The 18352-nt window shown below is 35.1% G+C and overlaps 1 protein-coding gene across 1 annotated transcript in view; it reads left to right on the plus strand.

The window, feature by feature from the left end:
- The window catches only part of TFPI (tissue factor pathway inhibitor), a 31125-nt gene extending 13065 nt beyond the window's left edge, over positions 1 to 18060 (plus strand). The window contains exons 4-8 of the mRNA XM_036253342.1: positions 2269 to 2452; positions 3444 to 3454; positions 3488 to 3568; positions 17066 to 17245; positions 17951 to 18060. Coding sequence (XP_036109235.1) covers positions 2269 to 2452; positions 3444 to 3454; positions 3488 to 3568; positions 17066 to 17245; positions 17951 to 18060 — 566 coding nt within the window. The remainder of the gene's footprint in view (positions 1 to 2268; positions 2453 to 3443; positions 3455 to 3487; positions 3569 to 17065; positions 17246 to 17950) is intronic.
- The last annotated feature ends 292 nt before the right edge of the window (positions 18061 to 18352 follow it).

An 18352-nucleotide genomic window follows, 5' to 3' on the forward strand; every position in this document is an offset into this window, starting at 1 on the left:
GATTCATCATAAATCCACATGATCTTTGAAATGGTGTTTTGTTTTTGTGGATATAATAAAAAATGAGAAGTATCAGGCATAGTATTTGGTAGGGAAGGCTTCAACACCATATTTACCCTCATTCTAATGCAGCCTGATATTTAGTATCAAACTAGTCACAACTCAGGGTCACACACAGGGTATTTTAACATCTCCCAGAGACTTAGATGTTGCTAGTTTTACTTTAGATCTCAGCTATCTAATCCCTTGATAATCTCAACATTCTGTGCTTTACCAACCTTCATTCAATATTATCCTGAATGGATATATGTCTTTCAGTTCTCAACAATCATAAGCAAAAATGGAGATATTTAACAATAAATAATTGCTTTTGTCAATTAGTATACAGATTAAATATGAATGTTACTTGACATATCAGAGGAATGTGGACATGAATACTTTTTAAAGAAAGTTTAGTTAACACAATTGCCAAATATGCAGTGAAACAAAATTTGAGTGAAAATTATGTGGCTTGAGGAAGTTGGTATATAACTTAAATTAAGCATTCTATGTTAGTAAATTTTAACTGAGCATCAATTTAGTTAGGATTATGCATGCAGATTCAATACAAATGTTACTTTATTTATCTTAGAAGTATGGGACATAAATTTCTTGATGTGTAACCATAAGTATTTCAAACTGTGGGCCTAAGAAGAAATATTTTAGGTGTGAAATTCTGACAATGTCCTAAAATGATATTTGTCCTAGAATGAGGTCTCATATAAATAGCAACTTCTAGATGTAGAATTTCTTAATTATTCTTTTGAGCACAATTTGTTACTATTTTCTGTTGTTTATTTGCAATATTTTAACTATTCCCTTTTGTTGAACACAGAATTCTTATATCCTTTAAGATGATTTTTAACATTTCATAAGAAGTACATACTAAGACCAAAGCAAATAAAAATAATACTAATTCAATGCAATCTTCGTTGTCTTATAAAAAATATTATACAATTAAAGAATTGTGTTTTTTTCTTGTCCCATATATTAAACTTAGCTACAAATTGTTACTATGGGAATAATAATAATATTCATTTTGAGAAATAAGAGGCAATAAATAATCAACAAAATAACTTTAAAATTAGTATTTTGAAAAGTTATGGAAAATAAATATTTTATACTATATTAAAATAGGATGTTTTAGTTAACAACTTTTTTATAGGAGACTGGTTTTTCTGCAGATTTAAACTGTTGCAGAAATCATTAGCATTATTAAATACACACTCTTTTTATAGTAAGACACTCATGAGCATTGCTTCCTGAGATAGAAGAGCCAGCTCCTTTAAGATGTAAAAGGATACTGCGGTTCAGTTTTGCCACTCCGGTGCTCTAGCTGCAGGGGGAATGGGGAAATTGAAGCTTTGACCTGAAAATTCCAAGCTCACTATCTCTTGAGATTGTAATAATTTTAAAAGTAAATTCAATTCTCTCATTTATAGAATATGCATGCAGACGAGGTTGTCATGTGAATCCCAGTACTTCTGTGACAACTGTGTTTAGCCTGGTTTGGAGCAGTAACAAAGAATCAATGCCCGAGCATGTATTTCCTTTCTGCCTTTGCACTGTTGGAGTCATTCCAATGACTGGAAGAGGAAAAATAGGAAACACAGTGGTGGAGGATGTCAAATTTAACACAGATACTAATTCCGGTGTAAGAATTCAGGAACTTCAAAGAATAGCCATGGAAAGTTTCCACACCCCTCAATGCTTCTCCAATTTTATTTCTTGAAATTTCTTATTGAAGCAACACATTACACTTTTCCCCTAATGAGACCTCACAACTAAAACATGAGAAATATTTATAGGTCTTTCCTAAGTGTTGATACACATAAACTTAATAAAAATAATTAAACAAAATTTGGGCCATAATATTTTATACTTCCAAACCAAGGGTAAAATAACCCAATATTTTTTATTGTCTCAAATCATGAGATAGTGGATAGTTAAAGCCCTACTAATTTACTGTGAGAAATTTACAACTTGTAATTCCAATAGCAACAATGTGTGATAGTAGTTGAATCTTCCTTATTCTAAATGTCACAGGAAATACAATAGATAATTTTAGTATTGTACCGTTGTAAAGTAAGATTTTTACCTCTTATCTTTAATGTTTCATGTTTACTCCTTAAATAACTTCAACACAACTAGTTATTTATACAAATAATTTAAATAACTAAATTATTTATTTAAAAAAACTTTGTTTTCTGATATTTTTATAATTTCTAGAAAAGCCAAGTTTCTGCTTTTTGGAAGAAGATGTTGGAATTTGTCGAGGTTATTTTACCAGGTATTTTTATAACAGTCAGTCAAAGCAGTGTGAAACTTTTGTGTATGGTGGGTGCTTCGGCAATCTAAACAACTTCGAATCACTGGGAGAATGCAAGGCCACCTGTGATCAGGATGCATGTAAGTTTATTTCTCATTTTGTTTTACTTCATTTATAGACTTTGTTTTTAAATAAGGCATCTTACAGGATATTCAAGTTTACCTAGCTTTTGTGTTAGCCATACAAATGGAGATACATTTGTATTTATTATATAGAGAGAAATTAGTCACTATGTTAAAGAAATGTTTTAAGGTACAGATATTTAAGAAATCTAACTATAGGGAAAATTGTTTCCATAGATTCAACATTGTATTTCTAATGTTACATCACTTTTCTTTCCTGAGAATACTGTATTATCATTAAGGCACAAAAGTAGGACTGCTAACATCCTTAAATTTACAGCAATATGAGGACAAATAGTTCTTTGGAACCTTCCATCTAAAATCAGTCAGTTTTATGTGACCATAAAATTTATTAAAGGAGCAACATAAAAAACAACTGTTATACTTTTTTTTTTTTTTACTAAGAACCACAAAGTTACTAATGAAAATATTATCTTATTTTATATTTGTGTGTATATATATATATACAGTGATACCTCGGTTCTCGAACATAATTCGTTCCAGGAGGACGGTCGAGAACCGAATTGTTCGAGAACCGAAGCAATGAAACCCAATAGGAAAGCGTGACTCCACAAAGCGTGACTCTCTCTGCACTCACACTGATGACGCGAGCAAGGCGCGCTGGGCCGAATGAACGCCATTCGGCTCAACTCGGCTCATCTCGGAAGTTCGAGTTCCAAATATTTGTTCGGATTCCGAGACAAAAGTTTCTCGAATCTCCTGGTCGAATACCGATTTGGTCGAAAACCGAGGCGTTCGAGAACCGAGATATCACTGTATGTGTGTGTGTGTGTGTGTGTGTGTGTGTGTGTGTGTGTGTATATATATATATATAATTTATTAAAAGAACCACTATATGTACACTAATTTATCATAGCAAGGTGAATAACATTTCTAGAAGGTTACTTTTCTTAATACAATTGCTATGTTTTGCTTTTGTGTATGATTATGAGCTTGTGGCAGTGTCTCGTATTTTAATTGGCTATTTATTTTCCAGTGAAGGATGATAAAACCCAGCTTGATCCTGTACACAATGACTCCTTGACACCCCAGCCTACCAAGATAATCAGATCTTTAAGTAAGAATTTTATTTTGTTTTAATTGCTGCCAGAAAAAAATATCATGCTAACAATAAAAGTGAAATGTATATAACTGTGCTTCTTAAAAAAATTACACCTGTTTTGTTATTTAATAATAAGTGTGTTGAAACAGAGATTCAAAGTGTTTAAGACAGTTAATCTTATAAAAGTAATAACTTTCTTATTTTATATATTTTTATTTTTATTTTCTTTATTGATTTTAGAGAGAGAGGGAGGAAGAGGGAGAGAGAGATAGAAACATCAATGAGAGAGAACATCGATTAGCTGCCTCCTGCATGCCCCCCACTGGGGATCTGGCCCACAACCTGGACATGTGCCCTGACCAGGAATCGAACAGGTGACCTGTTGGTGCACAGATCGACACTCAACCACTGAGCTACACCAGCTAGGCTTCCTAATCTCTTTTAAAGTATGCTTTAAAGTAGGCCATTGATTATATATCATATAAAATTTTCATGTGATATTTAACTCTATGCCCAATTTATTTTATAAAATAATTCTATAAATCGTCAGCCACGGTGTCTGATGGTAAATCATTATAATGGTAGTAGTGTGTCAAAGGCAGTCATAAGTGCTCTTAAACTGAGCAGCATGGGCAAAGTCCCTGGTCTTAGTTCCAGAACAGATTAGGAATCAGCTGAAAAACCATCCCCAAAGGTTATGTCACTTTGAAGGAAATTTTCTTTTGGACTTCTGCAGATCTTTTTTCTGGTCTCTACCCTGTCAACATGTTATTGAAATGTAAACAATAATACAGAAAATATGCCCACAAAACTGAAGAACTGGGAAAAAATAGTGAAAATACTGGAAAGTGTAATCAGAAACTAGAAATATCTGAACAGTTAAAAAAAGAAAAGAAAAGAAAAAAAACTAAAAAGCTGAAAGTTAACAGGATAAATGTAAGGTCCTACTCCTACCTATGTTTTAAAAAATCACATGTGCTCATTTACAAATTGGAGATTTTGCTTAGAAGATTCCATGTGAAAGTGTTAAATGTAAACTTGGCATAAATTGAAAGCATTATGTGGCTATTAAAATTGTAACCTGAGGCTCCAGAGAGATTTAGTGTCTGGGCCAGGGGTTCTCCACCCTGGCTGTGTGTCAGAACCAGATGGTGTTCAGGATCCAAACGTCTTTGAGCATCTCTCTTTACAAAACAATAAGCAAGTAAGCAAACAGAACACAAACAAAACTTCCCAGATGGATTTAAAGCCCTGCAAATTGTTGACTATGATTTAACCTAGAATGAGGGATGTAAGCGTCTAGCTCAGCCCCACACTGACTGGCTCATGTCTGTGGAACCTGCTTCAGCCTTGGATGCCGTAGCTGAGGAGTCACAGAGAGAACTGGAAACATGTTTATAGGAGCAGAAAGTGTAAGGAGACAGGACAACCAAAAGCAAGCATCCTGAACGCTCTCAGTACTTGAAACACTATCATGTGAAAGGATTAAGGTTTGTACAGGCCTCACCCTCAGTCCTCTCTATTTCAACCCCCCCCACCACCCCCACATCCCCATCTTTCCTTACCTCCCCCAACCCAGCCTGAGAGTCCAGATTAATGGATGGAATCTAAAGTATGCATTTTGTTCTGTAAAGTGTTTATTTTTTTATTATTAATTTATTTTTGTTACAGATGGTTCTCCTTTTTCCCCCATTGACACCCTACTCCCCATCCCCCCGCCCCCAGCATAGTTGTCTATGTCTGTTGATTACACACACATGCATGTAAGTTCTGTGGTCTGTCTCTTCCCTCCCCCCACCCCCTCTTCTGAGGTTTGTCAGTCTCTACTCCATATCCACGTCTCCGGGTCCATTCTGTTCATCAATTTGTTTTGTTCATTATATTCCTAAAGTGTTTATTTTTAACACAAAGTCTTCAAAATTGACTGAGTGCCTCGGGGATTAAATTCTCTAAACGGTAGGCATTTCGGAAGTGTTCTAAACGCACTTGAGGTGCCATCAAGGTCATGCAAAGCTGCATCAGGAGGTGGACAATATGGTACATTCAAAATGTCTTGAGGTCCTTAGACTCTACAATGAGAACAGAGAATTCAATGTCAGATGAATCAGAGTCTAAATTTGTAAACACTACTTTGTAATAATGATAAGTAACTTTCTAGTTCTGATTTTTTTTTTTTTTTGGTACGTGTCTCTAGCAGAACCGAACCCAGTACTTTCTGGTCCACAGGCCAGTGCTCCAACCGCTGAGCCAAACCAACCAGGGCTGATTTTTTACATTTAAAACTAAATTTCACTGCATTGTTTCTTTATCCTTCCAGCCCCGTTTCTTTCAGTGACATGTTTTTACCCAATTAAATATCACGTGCTGAAAAGCAAGCTAAACCTTATTGCTGTGAAAGATGTGGAAATTTAGAATGACAAACTTATTAATGGGTTTAAATATACATGTGAAAGAGCCCTGGCCGGTTTGGCTCAGCGGTTAGAGCATTGGCCTGCGGTCCGGAGAGACCTGGATTCGGTTCCCGCTAAGGGCACGTACCTTGGTTGCAGTTTGTCCCTGGCCCTGGTTGGTCGTGCGGGTGGCAGCCACTCGATGTGTCCCTTCATGTCGATGTTTCTCTCACTCTCTCTCTCTTCCTCTCTCTCCCTCCCACTCTATCTGTACAAAAAATGGAAAAATATCCTCGGGTGAGGATAAAAAAAAAAAAGAAAGAAAGAACATGACTACAAATAATTGTATGAAGTCAGTTTTCAACATGTTTCGATATATTTTGTTTGGGTTACTTTACTAATTCAAATTGAGAACTTTGGTCTTTATCATAAAAATGAATAGAGTAGGTTAGGGGATTGTTTTGTCATGAAGTTTTATAAAGAACTATATGAAAATTGTGATTTTGGTAGGTATACTACCAAAATAAAAAGGGGGAAATAAAGAAAATAAGTGGAAGAGAGTAAATTAGGTTTTAAATTTATTTATTCATTTTATTTAAGCATAGTTAGTATACAATCTTGTATTGGGTGTATTATTTTCTGGTATACAGTATAGAGATTTGACACTTTTACCCTACAATGTGATCACCCCACTATTTCTAATAATCATTTGCTCTGTAAATGTATCACAATATTATTGACTCTATTCCTCTCCCCCTTTTGGTCTCTGTTTCTGTGAGTCTGTTTTTGTTTTGCTCGTTTGTTGGTTTTTAAACTCCACAAGTAAGTGAAACCATACTGTGTTTGCCTTTCTATGCCTGACTTATTTCACTTACATAATAGCCTCTAGATATAGCCAGTGGTTGAGAATGGCAAGATTTCATTCTTTTTTATTGCTGCATAAAATTCCATTGTGTGTGTGTGTGTGTGTGTGTGTGTGTGTGTGTTTATACACTACATCTTTATCCATTCATCTATCAGAGGACTCCTAGGTTGCTCCCATGTCTTGGCTATTGTATATAACGTGACAGGGAACATAGCAGTGCATATATCTTTTAAATTCGTGTTTTATTTTCTGGCTTAATGGGTAAAGGGTGTCAACAAAGCTCCGCCTCCACTTTCCTGAGACCTGCATGATCCCTCGTCTGCCCTCCAAGATTCAGAAAGCCAGAAGGCAGCTGTCCCCCTGTGCTCTCTGAAACCACGTGGTTCCTTCTGTCCCATCCAAGTGGCAGAATAGACCTGGATTATTCCATCCTCACTCCGTCCAAGGGCTTTGCTGAGGTTCATGGAGACACTTTTGATAGTCCAGCTAAAAAATAATTACATCTGTCACTGCTTCCAATTATATTAATATCTTAGTAAAATTTAAGAAAATACAGTTCTATGTTCATGGAAAACTCTTCTATTCCAAGTTTTAGTAAATGTATAAGGTTCTCTTTGAGTATTAGATTCTTTTTAAAATGATGTTAAGTCATTTAAGGTTTGATTCAGTTTATAGGAATAATAATGTGACCCACAATAAATATAGAATAGCATTCATTTAAAATTCTTTACATTGCCCTAGCCAGTTTGGCTCAGAGATTAGAGTACTGGCCCACAGACCAGAGTCCCTGGTTCGGTTCCCACTAAGGGCACACACCTTGGTTGCAGTTTGACCCCGGCCCCAGTTGGGGTTGTGCAGGTGGCAACCACACGATGTGTCTCTCTCATATCAATGTTTCTCTCTCTCTCTTCCTCCTTTTCTCTCTCCCACTCTATTTGAAGATGAATGCAACAATGTCCTCTGGTGAGGATATATATATATATATATATCTACACACACACACACACACATATATATATAAATTCTTTACATTAAGGAATAATCCTTAGATATAGTACTTTAATATTCCAAAAATAAACCAATCAGTTGTCTTGCATACATACCCCACCAGGGGACTGAACCTGTCACCTTCTGATGCCCAGATCAACGTTCAAGCAGCTGAGCCACTTGGCCAGGCTAGAAAAGCATTTTAGAAGTTCTGGTCAATGTTATCAGAACATGGTTTAATAATTATTTTTTAATTGTTATTTATTAACTACTATAACATTGCAAATGAGTATGAGAAAATAATTTTTCCAGTGAGCCCTCTTCACTTGATAGTTGAGTGCATATTTAGCACAATTGAGGTTGAATTCTCTCCTTTTATTTCCATGTTGAAATATTAATAGGCTACTTAGGTGATCTCAAAGATCGTAACTTACTCTTTCTTAAAAGATTTTTGCAAAATATTTTGTAAGCATGTCCCTGTGCACAAATGAGAGCAACTTATTTGAGTTAATACTGGCATGCAGAAGAATCACAGGGCTTCAGAGCCCAAATAATTGTATTTGTATACTTTTTCTTTATCCCTTTCAATATTTGCAGCTTTTCAAACTCTCAGAGTTCTGTCACCATTTTTCCAATTATTCCAGAAGAGGACTTGGTAAACGTTGATCACTTCTCTTTTTCTAGTCAATCATTAAATTCTATTGCTTTTTCCAAGGAAATGTTCATTCCTGTCGCTTCCATTTTCTTATCTGTTTTGTTCAGATCATCAATCCTTCGTGTAATCAACAATCATATGTAATCCAAACTGGAACACTAATGAAAATCAAAGGTGGGGGAGTGATTAAAAAATCTTACTTATCTATTCTAAGTATGTATGGATTGACATAAAATTGGCTTTGTAAAATAATTGGATATGTAAAAAAAATAGTTTTATTTCAAAAGTCTTTCCATTTTTAAAATCATATATATGTTGGGACACAATATACCAAAAAAATAAGCATGACAAGCATGACCTAATACTGGCTCAGGTAAACCAGATGGCACAGACATCAGACAGACAGATAGGGATGGATGGATTGATAATCACAGTGCTCAAATATAACTCATATTTTATATAGTATAGTATTGTATACTATATATAACATAAAATATATACTATATGTAATATAGTATATATACAATATATAATGTATAGGAGTGGGCAAAGTAGGTTAATAATAATAAAGAATACAATAATAAATAAATAAATAATACAAGAATAAACTATTCCCCATGCTCATAGCTGTAAACTTGCTCACCCCTGTGTATACAGTGAGCAGCACACTAGAGTTAACCACTAGAACTGCTGATACTTCTGAAAAGCTCCACTTCAACAACCCACTTTCACAGTCCCAAAGAAGAATCCTGTTTTTCATGACATGTTCTCAAACCAAGAAACATGAAAACTCCCCTCATAATCTAAATATGCCTGCATGGTGAATCTGGTGCTTTATATGCTGATTTTCTGACAAGCTGTCTTTCCAAAAATAGATAAGAACTTGCGGAAGGGATCCATCAGACCTCTACTTCCTCGCAGGAGAGCTGGTGAGAAAAAGAAATACTACATTTCGTCTCTGCCAAGATAGCTGCCATCAAAATACCGTCACCCTAGGTGACCAGTGACTACTTTGGCTAATCCCTTTCTTCCTGGACCATATCTGGTTTTTAACAAGGGTGAATATCTTTGCCCCGGTCATGAGATTTCTCCAGAGATATGTTGCTAGAACTGAAACAATATAAAATAAACTTTTAAAAGAGAAAAATCACAGATTTCCAATTTGTCCACCAACTTATTTTGAGTGACACTAATTTTAGATGAACAAAGAAAATAGTAAGAATAAATTTCTTATGCTTGTGATTATGATACAACCATAAATAAAAACTTATCCCCAATGAATAAAATACAAACCAAAAACTAATACATTCATAAGACTAATTTGATGGTACATTTTTTTTGCTAAAATAAAAATCCTTATTATGATGTGAATATGGTGTTGACTGCTGTAGAGCAAGTTAGGAATGAAGTAGGAATCGGTTAGAAAAGCCTGTGCTACTCTGTGAGGTGTGTAATTCAAAGACTCACCTTTTTCTTCTTAAATACAGGATAATTTTTGCAGGAATGAATCTGAGAAGCATTGATATAAAATGTGTGTTGATTACAAAAATCCCAACTCTTTCTCTGAGGGACACAGCAGAATGAGGTTTCTAGTTTTCTGTCACATCTTAATGCCATTAAGTGGATCTGAATCGCCAGTACAACTAAGATCCCAGGAAGTTTGGTTATTTCTAGAATCAGTCCATGGTGAACATGACGACCCAGTAATCCTTGCCTTCAAATGTTTGAGCTCTGAATACTGTTTGGCTCCTCTCTATTCCTCCCAAGGCTTGTTTCCAGCCTTCTTGCTTGATGATCTGTTTTGATTAGATGTCTTTCTCCTGTTCAAACTTGATAAATTCCAGCTTCTTGCATGTAACTGAGGGTAAGGAGCATCTAAGACATTCTGAACCTGAGCTTCAAAGAAAAGAAAATTTGGAAATCTGATATAAAGGGGAAGTTGTGATCATTTTATGTGGTAATTATTCAACTATCTTTGCTTAGTTATTTTTATTTTCTACTTAATTTTCAGACGACATGTTATAGTGGTTAAGAGTGTTGGCTTTATGGGCAGAAAGATGTGGGTTTAAAGTCTAGTTCTGCTATTTGCCAACTCTTGCTGTTGAAAAAAAATTACACAATCCTCGGCCTCAGGTTCCTCATTTGTTTAGTTTGGAGAGTAATCTCTCTCAAAAGTTTTGTGAAGATTGTGATGGCATATATAAAATTTTTAACCCACTTTTTGGTACACAATAAGAGCTCAAAAGTATTAATATTTGTGGTTTTCTATAATGATGATTACCCAGTGTCAATGGAGGTTTATAGCAGAAAATAAATAAAGAATCACAGGTATCGCCTGGCCCGTGTGGCCCAGTGGTTGAGCGTCGACCCATGCACCAAGATGTCACCAGTTCGATTCCCAGTCAGGACACATGCACAGGTTGTGTGGCTGCCTCCTACATGCCCCTCACTGGGGATTGGGCCCACAACATGGGCATGTGTCCTAAATGGGAATCAAACTGGCGACATCTTGGTGCATGGGTCGACGCTCAACCACTGAGCCACACCGGCCAGACTATTAGTGATAATTTTTTAATACAACTAAAGCCTGTGGCCTTGATCTGAAGTATCTTTATTTAATTACTTAATATTATGATTGTCTCAAATAACATAAAACACTTGTAAAATTAAAACATAATTATAAAATACCAAGAAATGTTTTGTGTCTTTTAAATTTGTTTCTAGTCAGAGGACTTACAAACCTGTGTTTCCAACCTTGCCTTATAACCTGAGGTCGAGATGTTATACTGCCTAATTTCAGTTCAGGCCAACAAATATTGTGTGCCTCCTACATGACTGGCATGGTCATAAGACCTGGGAGTCTGAGAATAATAAATAAGATGGTGGATTGGTCTCTAGAGACATGCCTGTGAAATGGGGGAAGGAGATAGACACATATATGATTTGTACACTAAGTCGGACAGCTGAACAAATGTTATGGGAAGACTGTTATGTACTTCTACTGAAGTCAAAATTCAATTTTCTGTCTTCTTAAAACATTTTTTGTCTTCTATCTAACATCTTGGACCTGTTTGGCCAGATGCTGGCTAATCCATGAGCACAGTTCACAATTCCATCTTCATTCAGGAAATGTTTAAGTAAAGACACACTAGAAGAAAGCCATGATAAAATTACAATTGATTACATTATTATGACTATATTTTACTATAATTTTGTTTTGTAATGCGTTAAAAAAATACTCTGTCTTCTAAGTCAACCAATCTAGAAAAGTAGAATTATCTTCTCCCTAGACCTTTCCCTTTCCCATATTCAATCTGGTGCTTAATTTAACTATGCTCACTATAATTACTTTAGTTAGGGTCATTTTACATTCTGCTCTATTGCAAGTCTCCTACTGAATTTAACCTACACGTGCCTCATTGAGTTTGCTTCATGTATCAAGCTTCAAATTTATTTCATCCTTCAATACTTTCAGTGGTTCATTAATGTCTACATCATAAAATTCAAATATAGTAGTATATAAGGACCTTCTTAATTTCCAGGTTTGCATCCCAGTATACTCCCTATGCACTATGTTCTTCAGACAGCCTGGCATTTGCAAAGTACCCTAAATGAACCAGTAATGTTCTGACCTTTGTACTTACCTTCACCCATATTTCTTTTTATCTCCTTTGCTTATTAAAATCTCATCCTTCCTTAAGAGCTTATCAAGGAACTAAAAAAAATTATTTTTCACCTTTTACTAAAATCTTATCAGGTTTCTAATTTTGAAAGTAAGACAAAGTTTTTCTAATGTATTATAAGACATAATTATCTTAAAATTAATTATGCTCATAAGTTTCATAATTTGTCATTTTACCATGGCTTGCTTTCTTTGGGGATTTACTTAGAAAAATCCCCAGATGAAGATAACTGTGGACTCTAACTATTGATTAGGAAGTATCTAGATAAGCAATTTTCAACCTCTTTAATCTCATGGCACATATAAACTAATAACTAAAATTCTGTGGCATACCAAAAAATGTATTTTTGCCAATCTGACAAAAAAAATAGGTATAATTTTGATAGGTTTACAAAAAAAAATAGTAATTACCTACCCTTTTTGTTCCAAAGTGACATTTTTAAAAACCAAGTGCCTATACTTGTATATAAAGATTTCTGATACCAAAAATTAACCAACCAATCAAGCTCAAACTTATTATGCGACATGACCAATAAGATGCAACTCTATTATATGACCTACATATTTATGGTTCAAGACAGGACATTCACACCTATCAGCTATTGTTGGGTTGGATGATGTCATTTTTTTTATCTGACAATCTAAATAAAAAGTGGTCAGTGCCTCTGACTAAATAGTCAGGTATTGCATGTTTTAAAATTCCTTGCTGCACACCAGTGTGCCACCACACACCAGTTGAAAATCACTGAGCTAGACAAAGAAATCCAACCCAATAAATACCTACCCTTTTTTTCTTCTTCTTCTTTTTCAATATGTGGTGGTTTCCCTGTCCAGACAGGGTTCCTTGCAGTCTATTCCCCTGTGACCTTTCAGTTTCAAATGCCTTGGTAGCCTACCTTCTACATTTCACACTCAGCAAAATGGTCCAGGACACACAGGGGAAAAAGGTCCTCAGTGCACATTTTCCCACCGTCTGCCTCTCTTCCTCCACATGCAGTGGCAGTTTTTGCCCATTCAATGCTACTTCTTCCTTGTTATTGAATGAAGACATGTGCTTTCTTGCTGCTCAAATGTACTACATGTAAGTAGTAAATTTACAGGTGGGGTTACTCTCCATTCCTAATCAGAAACAAATTCTAATTTCCAACCTTTTCTTTATGATCCCAGGACATTTTATAATGGAACCCCAGGATGACTCTAAAATATCTTTATTATATAATACTATCTCTAATATTATTAATAATTTTATTATATAATATGAGCATTATAATTGCATATAACTTAAAAAAAACAGAAAAGTAGAAAAAAGAAGAAAATCAGCCACATTTACATTACACACAATCACTATCAACATGCTAGCATCTTCTTTTAATATTTCTTTGCAATTTTTCTTTTCCAACTTCTAATTTACGTAGAATCTAAGATGCCATTGATTTTAAGATGCACAATTTTGTTATGTACTGCTAGTAAAGAAAGACAAAACACACAATTACACTGTTACACACTGCCATTTGTAAGCTTCATCATGATTAAGTAATGTTAAAATGTGAAGAAATTTGCATCTTAGCAGCAATAAAATATGATAATTCACCTTTTCTTGTGTCAACACACCAATTTTAAATATATACGTACACATATACATATACAAACACACACAATTGGGAATGGAAATAATACATACTATCCATTGGCAAAAAACTTAGAGGGAGTCCAATCAGTGAGAAGATGATTACTATAGAGATGTTTTTAGCAGGAGGCAAGCTTAACTTTTTACTAGACTATAACTCTAAAAAATCAATTCTTTTATGCTGAGATTATTCTATATGTTGAGGGTCCTCCAGGAGCTATATTCATTCTTGCACTTTATTTACCTTGTGATAAGCTGTTTCCAGTGACATGTCCATAAGAATGGCCTGCCTTGGCTCATGCTTCAGACTTTCCTAAAATCTCTCTAACAAGTAGCATCTGGCCTCAGTGTACCCCATACCTCTCGCTAAGTAGCCCCAGGCCGGCACTGGCAGCAGTTGGTCTTGGTTCACAGCTTGACCTCGCCTGGGCACCTCAAGACCAGAAAAAGTAGCAGCCATCTGCAGGTCACTTTGTAGCTAATGCCAGGTAGCCCTGGGCAGAACACAGGCAGTGTCTGACCATGACCTATACTTCCCAGAAGGCTCCCGAGCCAGTGCATCCAGTGGACAGCTTCACACCATGTTGAAGCACCACTATCCAACCACCACCACAAGCGACACACTCAAGGAGCTAACTCAGCAGATACCAGAGTCTCACTGAAGTAAATCCTGCTTTGCGGGGTGGACCTTGCAAAGCTATTCTTCACGGTAGTTGGTGGTTTCAGCCAGTCCTTGCAGTTGATCAACCTGGGGTTAAGTCCCTCCCATTGACATGTCAATGATAATAACACTCAACTACAAGTGGAGGCTATACACAGCCCACATGGGGGTGTGCACCACAAGTGCCCAGCTTGGGTGATCAGGAATGCTGAGCCACTAGACCCTACAGAGCACCTACTCCATTCGGCTACTCTACAAAGCCTGGGAGATGTGGCAGTTCCACCTAATATATAGAAACAAATACAGGGAGGATACCAAAATGAGGAGACAAAGAAACATGTTTCAAATGAAAGAATGGAAGAAAGAAAAAAAAAAAAAAAACAGAAAAAGAACTAAATAAGGAGACAAGCAATCTACTAGATACAAAGTTCAAAACACTGGATAAAAAGATGCTTAATGAATTTAGGGAGAACATCAACAGCATAAAAAAGGAAATCAGAAATAAAGGATACACTAACTGAAATGAAGAATAATTGACAGGGAATCAAAAGTAGAATAGATGCCCTGGCCAGTTTGGCTCAGCGGTTAGAGCGTCGGCCTGCGGTCCGGAGAGACCCGGGTTCGGTTCCCGCTAAGGGCACGTACCTCGGTTGCAGTTTGTCCCCGGCCCTGGTCGGTCGTGCGGTGGCAGCCACTCGATGTGTCCCTTCACGTCGATGTTTCTCACTCTCTCTCCCTTCCTCTCTCTCCCTCCCACTCTATCTGTACAAAAAATGAAAAAATATCCTCGGGTGAGGATAAAAAAAAAAAAAAAAAAGTAGAATAGATGAAGGCAAGACTCAAATCAGTGATTTAGAATATAAGAAAGCAAAAAATACCCAATCAGAACAGAAAAAAGAAAAAAGAATCCAAAGAAATGAAAATAATGTAAGGAATGTCAGGGAGAACTTCAAGCTAACCAACATTTGCATCATAGGGGTGCCAGAAGACGAAGAGAGAGAGCAAGAAATGGAAAACTTATTTGAAAAAATAATGACAGAAGACTTCCCTAACCTGGTGAAGGAAATAGGCATACACGTCCAAGAAGCACAGAGAGTGCCTGGCTGGTATGGCTCAGTGGTTGAGCTTTGACCCATGCACCAGGAGGTCACCAATCCTATTCCCAGTCAGGGCACATACCCAGGTTGTGTGCCAAATTCCCAGTGTGGGGCATGCAGGAGGTGACCAGATGATATTCTCCCTCTCTCTCTCTCCATTCTTCTCTAAAAATCAATAAATAAAATAATAAAATGCAAAACGGTTAAAGACAAAGAGTGAGTCTTAAAAGCACCAAGAGAAAAACAGTTAGTTACCTACAAGGGAGCTCCCATAAAACTGTCAGCTGATTTCTCAATAGAAACTTTCAGGACAGAAGGGCTTGGCAAGAAAAATTCAAAGTGATGAACAGCAAGGACCTATACCCATGATTACTCTATCCAATAAAGCTATTATTTGAAATCAGAGGACAGCCCAGCCAGTGTGGCTCAGTGGGTTGAGCATCATCCCAGGGACTGAGAAGTCCCAGTTCAATTCCTGGTCAGGACACATGCCCAGGTTGTGGGCTCGATCCACCATAGAGGGTGTGCAGGAGGCAGCTAATTGATATTTCTCTCTCATCAATGTTTCTATCTCTCTCTCTCCCTTCCTGTCTCTCTAAAAAATCAATAAAAATATATTAAAAAAAAAAAAAAAAAAGAAGCAGAAGACAGATAAAGAGCTTCCCAGACAAGAAAAGCTAAAGGAGTTCATCACCACCAAATAGTATTACATTAAATGTTAAAGGATCTTCTTTAAGAAAAATAAAGATAAAAAATATGAACAATAAAATGGGAATAAACACATATCTATCAACAAATAAATATAAAAAACAAGCAGAACAGAAACAGACTCATAAATACAGAGGATATTTTGATGGTTGCCAGATGGGAGGGGGTTTGGGGGGAATGGGTGAAAAAGATGAAGGGATTAAGAAGTACAAATTGATTATTACAGAACAGTCATAGGGATGTAAACTACAGTATAGGGAATATAGCCCATAATATTCTAATAACTATGTATGGTGTCAGATGAGTACTAGATTTATTGGGATGATCACTTAGTAAATTATACTAGAATGTACACCTGAAACTAATATAATATTGTATGTACACTTTAATTGAAAAAATAAAAAAAGAATTTAAAGAAAAAAGAATTTTGCTCATTAGGACTTTTTTTTTAAGTTGGTCATTTATGAATAAAATATGTAAACATTAATATTTTTTTAAACGTATATTTTTAAAACTTTCAGAAGTTAAATTAATAGTAGTTGCTTTTGTTATGTACTACTTTATATATTTATATATATATAAAGAGTAATCATAGCACTTTCCTTTGGCAAATGTGTCTGCTTTTTCATTTAATGAAGAAAGGTCTCAGTATAGCAGACACTTGGAGACTATTTAAGCATTTTTGTGGAAATTGAAATGCATTAATTTTACTAAGTACTACTATTCATTCAGATTGCTGTTTTATATAAAAATGCCACAAAACTCATGTATAAACAATAATGTGAAAGTGTCAGATTAACTATCATATAATGACTTACCATGTTTTTTTCATGTTCTTAGGCTATCACAGCCCCTACTGGTGTCTGACCCCAGCAGACAGAGGATTGTGTAAAGCCAATGAGAGCAGATTCTACTACAATTCAAATGTTGGGAAATGCCTCACATTTAATTACAGTGGATGTGGAGGGAACGAAAACAATTTTGTTTCTAAAAGAGCATGTCTTAGGGCTTGTCAAAAAGGTAGAGAAGACATTCTTCCCATTAATTCAGTAGTGTTCAAAAAACAATTTTATTGAAATTATGAATGAATTTTAATCTATGAAAAATTTAATGAAAGTAATTCTATTTATTATAAGAAACAAAGTGTTGTGATTTAGCTAATAGATGTTCCCTTTTCAACTACATTAAGATAATATTGCTGGATCTATTAGCTTCAATTCCTCTTAATGTATCTACATAGAAAGAGAATTAATTATAAAATATCATTTTATTCTTTTAATATTTGCATACTAAACTTTCATTTTAAAGAATTATACAAAATATATTTAAGCTTTCTTATAATGCACAAAATTAAATATTACTTTTCTAAATATAAAAATTATGCAGGTTGATAGAATAATATCAATATGTAAACAAAATCATCTACATTCCACTAATCATACACAGCCATATGTTCACATTTTTAATAAAATTTTCATGAATTTCTAACTAAAAATAAATAATAAAAATTAATAACATGTTTATCTATTTTAGCTAACCCTTATATATACAAAGTGACATCCTTAGAAATAGGTTGTCCTATACAAAGATATGAACAAATTAAAGACTTTCAAACTAATCACATTTTTTTGTTTAAACATTGAAAGATAATTTGAGGAAATTTTAGATAAAGTAACACAATAAATCACTTTATCATGCATAAATTTGTTTCTTTTCCTTTTGTAGCTTTCATCAAAAGAATACCCAGAGAAAAGTTAATTAAAACTAAAAGAAAGAAGAAGTATTCAGTGATAGTAGGATATCATGATGACAGAAATTCTACTACCATGTTTTAGATGAAGAGTTTCACTATAATTTTCATTTTTCTTTTCTAAAATCCTTTTAATTAAGATTTTCATGAATTTCCTATGTATATGTTACCTGCTATTAATGCATTTGCATCCGTGTTTTTCTAATCTAGTCAGATTGTTTATTCTAGGACTATAATTTATTAACTGACTACTATGAATTTACTTATTCTCTTGATCCCTTTCTATTTATCATTTAACTACCAATTTGCTGGCCACATCAAATCAGTCCATTTTCCTATTTGGTGATCATCTACTTCATAATATATTGTCACTTATT

Source organism: Molossus molossus, unplaced genomic scaffold (assembly GCF_014108415.1).
Source record: "Molossus molossus isolate mMolMol1 unplaced genomic scaffold, mMolMol1.p scaffold_m16_p_11, whole genome shotgun sequence".
NCBI lineage: Eukaryota > Metazoa > Chordata > Mammalia > Chiroptera > Molossidae > Molossus > Molossus molossus.